This window comes from Crocuta crocuta, unplaced genomic scaffold (assembly GCF_008692635.1).
Source record: "Crocuta crocuta isolate KB4526 unplaced genomic scaffold, BGI_CrCroc_1.0 scaffold246, whole genome shotgun sequence".
Classification (NCBI taxonomy): Eukaryota; Metazoa; Chordata; class Mammalia; order Carnivora; family Hyaenidae; genus Crocuta; species Crocuta crocuta.
The window spans coordinates 5,266,811-5,273,767 of NW_027531902.1; the positions used below are offsets into that span (position 1 = coordinate 5,266,811).

The following is a 6,957-nucleotide window of genomic DNA, read 5'->3' on the forward strand; positions in this document are numbered from 1 at the left end:
CTCCGCCCCCGTCCTGCCACCCCCACTGTAGGGATTGACTCATTCAGTCCCCTTAGTTGACGGATGAGGAAACCAACCTGGGCTCATGTCTGTTCCTACTAAATTTGTTACTGTTTTCCAGCTGCTCCAAGTCACTGGGGATCAGATGCTTTTCTTTCAGAGTATTAGTGACGCTGTCTAAGTCAGGGCTGTGTGCAGATTGGATAAGCATATTTTACATTCCTTCGCTCAACCCATCAGCAAAGATATTGAATGAAACCCAGCCCTGTGACAGATGTGAGAATGAACCTCTCGATACGCCTCCTTGAGGGGCACGGCCCTGAGCCATCTGCTCCCGTCCCCATGTGTCATCCCCCTGACTGTGTGTGGACCCGGGCGGGCCCGGAGCAGGAAGCCTTACCACCCTGCTCGTCACCCTGTGACATCGCTACGTCATGGAAGAAAGAAGTGTTGGCCCCAAATAACATGCTTCTTACAAAGCTGTGCTTAAGGGTCTGATGGAAAGGCCGTGGGCCAGTTGTCACGCAGACCTGAGTTCCGACCCGGGCTCTTGGAGAGATCTGGTTTCTTCAAGCACAACCCAGGGGTGAGGCCTGAATGCTGGACCGGGTATATCGCACTGTGCCTTGCACTGGGGACAGGAGACGGGCTCAGCATGCGACAGCCCGCCCGGGGGGGTGGTGTGCACATGCTCCACATACCCAGACTTGGTCAGGTGGTGTGGCTGCAGGCGTTCCACCCCTTCCTCCTAGGCCGTGTCGTGTGGAGCCGAATTCACTGGGGGAGGAGATGCCGAGCATCCCCTATGCGTCAGGCGTAGTCAGTGGCACTAAGGTGCTAGATTGCAGCAGTCTTCCGGTAGCACGAGAGTTGCCTCTCAGGGTCCCTCCCCCCTTCCCCTCCCAAGCCTTTCTCTACGTGCTGATGGAAGCCAGGCCTCACCAGTCCTGAAATGTCAAGTGTTATTGTTTTTAGGTCATCACAGTGTGGTGACTGTGGTTCCTTAGTGCTGCTGGAGGGCTCTGAAGGACTTTCACTTTGCAGGTTAGTTCAGAGCAAAAGTTAGAAAATCAAATGAATCCCCTGTAAGAAATGCAGTTTGTCAAAGAAAAAGCTCATAGCCCAGAATTTCTGGGCGGTAGAAGTCTTTCCAGGCCCTGTGACCACATCAGTGCCTTGTCCTTGCCTGTTGCCTGGTGCATTCCAGTCCATGGGCCCGGCCATGAGGAGTGGTCAGAGGCTTTGCTAGGTCTGGCCTGGTGCTTTCCAGGCAAATGCAGGGCCTGAGGGGGGCTCCTGCTGCTGGGGATTATGTGAGCCCCTCCCGCGGGGGGGCCTGTGGGACACTCACTAAGCGGGGGGCCTGTCCTAGGCTCTGGGAACTCAGCAGTGTGCAAAAGAGACAAGGGGACAAAACATTGGTTCGGTTCTCTGAAAAACTTGAGAAGCAGGCAGAACCTTCAGACACCTTCAGATTCCCCTTTTAGGGATGAGGAGAGTGAGGCTCCGAGAAAATGGCACTATAGCTAGCTAATGGACAAGCCGCGCTCCAACCCATTCTGGTTTGCTCTAAGTCCTGCACCTTTGCATGACTTCACATTGGCTCTGTTTTGTAAACGCTGAGTTACCCGGTCAGAACGAGGAAGACGGTGCTCATTTAGCAGCGGCGGGGTCAGAACAAAAGCACTGTCTCGACCTGAAATTCACCGCCATTCCGTAGGTTGGACTGAAACCTTCAGAGATGAAGCTGCGTTGGTAATGGTTCTTCTGTCTGCGATCCGGGTGATCATCTCTTATACCGGGCATTCACGAGGTCTCCCCAAGGACAGCTCAGAGCCAGAGGGCTGGCCTACTATGGGGCATGTGCCCCGGGTCCTGTGCTTGGAGCCCTGCCCGCCATCTGGTGGTCCCCCTCCGTGGTCTTTCTGCTCTCACAGCTTCTCTGCCATGTTTTCCTAAAAAGAGCCTGTCAAGGGTCTCTGGTCCTGGTACAGACTCTTTCCACCCTGGACCCTCCCCTCCCCGCCCACAGCCAGGCAAACCACAAGCTATTTTGAAATCACAGAAAATGAAAGTTGAGTGGGATGTCGAGGGACATCTGGTTAAATCCACAGGGAACCCATGCACCTTCCCTTTCTCCTCTGTGGCGCCGGTGCGGCCCTGGGTTGGCACCCTCCCCAGGGGGGACCAGGAAGCCATCTTTGGCTCCTGACATCACCGAGGGCTTGAAGAGCTGCCTGAGATCCCTCTGCCGGGTCAGGGTCCCTTTCTCCTTCCCCATCATTGTTTCTGTTTGTGATTAGTCATGCTGGAGACGGCTGAGTCAGAAGAAACCCGTGGGTGGTTTGTGGCCAGGCTGGAGCAGTGAGGCAGGAGGACTTTCTAGGTTTGTGCCTCTGTGCTCCATGAGACGACGGTGCAGGGCCCCGCTCCATCAGGTGCTGGGGGAGGTGACTCACAAGATCCAACTTCTGGTCCAGAGCTCCGTGAATGCGGGGCATCAAGATGAACCAAGACACTGTCCCTGAGATGCTCCCGGGGGTGGGGGGGGGGGTGGCAGGCGTGCACGGCAAATGCTTCAGGGCCGATATATCACAGTGGCCGTGAAAGTCCTCCCCTGTTTGCCCTAGTCCCCAATGCCAAGTGCTGCTGGTATTTCCAGTCGCCAAATTTACTATTTCTTGTCACATGATTTTATGGTTTTGCAGGAAAGATGATTCATGAAATATATCACTAATTTAATTTTAGGACTCGTATGAGGTTTGTTTCATATAAACTCATATCCAGAAACACACTTTTTGTCAGAGCGTGTGTTGTGACCCTGTGCTTGGGAAAAACGTGTCCGCCGGGAAGGAGAGCGGCTCAGTGCTTGGGTCAACAGCGTCTGCCCTGAATCTTCCCCAAGGTTTTATTTAAATGGGACTCTAAGGGGCAGCTTTGCCAGGCAAGAAGTGGAGGGGGCCTGGGGGGGAGCAGCCTGGCACAGCCTTGGAAGTGTGGCTGTCACCGGGGTGGGTGGGACAGGGAGGAGGCCTCTTGGATCCAGCCCTGGCTTCACAGGCTGTGTCTATACCCGCAGGAGGGAGAGGAGCCGGAGGAGGCTCGTGGCAAGGAGGAGCGGCAGGAGCCCAGCACAACCGCACGGAAGGTGGGGCGGCCCGGGCGGAAGCGCAAGCACCCCCCGGTGAGTGTCACGGCATCCCCTCCCCCCAGTGCGTGCACGTGTGCACGGGCACACGCGTGCACGGGTACACACATGCACGCTCTGAAAGCAGTGGTATGTGTCCAGCAGGGACCAGGGGACTCCCTCCGAGTACAGAGCTCATTGACATTCCCTGTGCTTTGAACCCTACCACCACTCTCACACTTTCCTGGTTTCTGCATTGAACTGGAAACCCCTAGAGACCAGAGGATTTGCACTGTGAATTCTGGCAGAGCTGGGACTTTTCTGGAAGGGCAGTAAGAGAGCCTGAAAGTTCGGCCTGGGCCAGGCCTGTGACTTTGACGGTAGAGCTTGTGGTTCCCTGGCCAGCCTGCACAGGCCCCCTCCCCCCCCCATCCCTGGCCTCAGCCCCACCTGAGGACCTGGAGGAAGGGAACCCAGGTCTGGAAATCTGATCAAAGTGAGTAGGAGAGATGCAGGCTGATGGGTCCCTCCAGAAGAAAGAAGGAGAACCTGCCACTGTTGAAATGTGGGCTACAGGGCCAGCCCCATAATCTCTGAGTCTAGGGGGAGTCCCGGCGTTGCCCAAGATGAAGACTGCTCCAGAGGGTATGCTCTGAGGGCTCTAGGAGCCGGCCTGCCTGTGCCTTAGACTCAGAGGTACAGCAATAGCTACTTGCCAGCCCCAAAGACCGTTCCTTTCTTTCAGCCCCTTCCAGCTGAGAATGGGAAACTCAGAGCAAGTAGGCAAGGGAAAGCTGAGAGCTCAGATTTGTAACTCAGCCCATCAAGGAAATAAATGTTCTCAGCAGGGCAGGTAGAGAGTCGGGGTGAATGGGGGCCATAGTGAAAAGGAGGGCAGAGGGAGAGAGTGCTACATCAGCCAGAGGGGAGGGCGTTCTTAGAGCCAGGAGGCTTGGGCACCTGTGGGTACCAAAGCCCACCACTGCCACCTCTGCCTGGAGATTAGGAGGGGCAGGGGGGGAGGGCAGGAGTTAAGTCATTTAATTGGTAAGTAATTTTAAGCATTTTAATATTAAAGCAAACATGGATATTTTATGGCCTGTGATGAAAAATTCACATGAGGTTGAAAGATAAAACAGGCGACTTCAAAGGAATTTCCAGCTTGCAGCAGACTCCAGGCTGTACTCTCAGATTCCCAGGGTGCCCCTCCACTCTCCTTCCCCACAGGCACCTTGTGGGAGAAGGTGGAAGGGCCCCAGTGAAGGCTGGAGGTAGTGGGAGCCCACCAGTTGTTACTCGTCTGCACGTGTGGCCATGATCTGTGGCTGAGAACTCGGTCCCCCACTCCCCCGACTCAGGTACACCTGGGACAAGAATGACCACCTATAGCAAATAAAGGCCTGGCATCCCTTTGCTCATCCTTGTGAGTCCCCGGGGCCAGAAGGGGCGCATATCACTGAGAGCTGAGGGGAGGCGAGGCGAGGCCTCAGGAAAGAAAGTGCAAGGCCGTCAGGGGCAGGTTTGTAGAAATGTGTCCAGAGATGGACAAATGCGAGGGGGGAGGGGCAGGGCCAAGTGGGTGAAGAGTCAGTGGGTCATATGCCCTCCCCACCCCCACCCGGAACAGGGGCTAGTGTGGAAGGAAAAGCACTGTGTTTAGACTATAACAGACCCAGATTTAAATCCTGGTTCCACCGCTGACCACCCATGTGACCTTGAAGAAGTCACTGCCTGAGCCTCGGCTTCCCCGTCTGAACAGTAGAGACGATAAGGACGCATTCCTCCTAGACACCTGTGGGAATTAAGTTCGTGCGAGCACTGGAGAGCCAGTGCTTAGCAAAGGTCAGTCTTCCCTTGCCCGGCCAAACCTTTCCTCTTTAGGAGGCTACAGCAACCTCAGTTTGATAGAAGAAACAGATTTACCGTGTACCAGCTGGGTGACCTTGAACAAGTCACTGACCTTCCCTGAACTTCTGCTTCCTTATGGGGAAAACGTAACTGCCAGGAACACCGGTCCTGTCCACCTCCAGGGATGCTTTGCAAGCGACCAAGTGGATCCAAATGGGCCGGGTGGGCAGTGTAATAAACCTGCTCCCATGCGGGGGGCCTGTGGGGCTGGGGTCTCCTAGACCTTTCGGATGGGAGCCCAGCATTGGCCTCACAGTAGCCCTGGTGGGGGTCACAGTCTGCATGTGGTCCAACCCCTGCCCTAGCAGGCACCTGCAGGCCCCGGACTCTCGGGAGAACATGGGGGCAGCAACACTGACGGGAGGGCGGGGGGCCGAGGCCTCTGTTGTGAAAAGGACCCCTTGCAGCCTGGGACAACAGAGAAAAACTGACCCCAGAGAGAAGGGCTCGCAGGCCTTCCCAGGCGGCAGGCCTCTGGGCCCCAGAGGGATCCCACGTGGGGGAAATCGGGAAAGTTCGTGCTGCCGCTCGAGGTCGGCTCCCGGGTGGCGCAGGTGCTGGCCCGGGCCACCTCCCCTCCCCAGCAGAGGAGCAGAGCCGGAGGGCTTCGCGGAGACCCGGTACAGCTGCGGCCCTGGGAACAGATTGACCAGGGAGCTTTAAAGCAGCTGAGCGTGTGTCATCCAGCTAAGCCTGGAAAGAGGAGGGAGCTTGGCTCAGATCCCGACAGGTGGCACGGAGGGGGAAGTGCAGGGAAGCTGAGAGTACGAGCGGCTGCAGACTGGGGTCTTTATTTGTGCATGTCCCGGGCCCAGCAGGGAGGGATGAGGTACGGCCACTACCGGCTTCGCCATCCCCTGGCCCCAAGGCTAAGAAATCGTTGTCTGTCTTACCATTTTGTCCACAAGTCCTGTCTGTCGCTGGGTATTTTCCACTTACTCCTGCTCTGGCATCAGCCTCTTGGCTGCACCCTCATCCAGACCAGACCCTGGCCACCCCCAGTGTGCTTTGTAACCTCTCAGTGACAGACACGTTACACCCACTGAGCACCTACCAGGGTGAGGAGACCACACGGATAAAGATGACTTACCTTTCAGCCTAGTGTGTTAGAGAGAGGAGACCCCGTGCGGCGACGCTAAATACCGTCTGTGGTACATTTCTGTTCAAGAATCTTCAGGGACTCCATTTCTTATGGGACAAGGTCTGGAATGTTCCATCTGGCTCCTCTCCTGAACTTGCTCTGGTGCTCAGTGTCCACTGCCTTTGTCCTAGAAATCCTTTCCTCCCACTGCTCCCTGAGCACATCAGCCACATGTCTCTCGCTACCTTGGGGGCTGCTCCCCAGCCCTTCCCTTCTGTCTCCCGGCCCCACCGTCATAGACCGTCAAAGCCCATCCTGCAAGGGAAGCCCACCTCAGCCATCACCACCCTCTCTTCTGAGCTGTTTGTAAAATTAATCCAAACAAACACAAAGGAATAGAAGACATTAAGCCCCCTGGGGCTCCTGGGTGGCTCAGTTGGTTAAGCGTCCAACTTCGGCTCAGGTCACAATCTCGTGGTTTGTGAGTTTGAGCCCTGCGTCGGGCTCTGTGCTGACAGCTCAGAGCCTTATTCAGATCCTCTCTCCCCTGGTCCCTCCCCTGCTCTCTCTCTCTCTCCCTCTTTCAAAAATAAATAAACATTTTAAAGATACTTGAAAAAAGATAATAAGCCCCTGATCACGTGCTTGGCTGGCATTGGTCTTTATACTTGAGAGTATTTTGAATTTTTGCCTGTTTGATACTGTCGCCACATCCACATGCATGATTTTGTATTTTACAAAAGTATTATTTCTTGCTGGATTGAGAGCTAAGCAAACAAACACCTGGCCTTTTGCCCCACATAGTTGAAAAAGCACATGGAGAGAGCTCGTCCCTTCCACC

General features: G+C 55.4%; 1 protein-coding gene across 5 annotated transcripts in view; it reads left to right on the forward strand.

Moving 5' to 3' along the window:
- Positions 1-6,957, forward strand: part of DNMT3A (DNA methyltransferase 3 alpha) — a 97,874-nt gene that overhangs the window by 34,828 nt on the left and 56,089 nt on the right. For all 5 annotated transcript variants that reach the window (XM_077774136.1, XM_077774137.1, XM_077774135.1 and 2 more), the window contains exon 3: positions 3,080-3,184. In XM_077774136.1, coding sequence (XP_077630262.1) covers positions 3,080-3,184 — 105 coding nt within the window. The remainder of the gene's footprint in view (positions 1-3,079; positions 3,185-6,957) is intronic.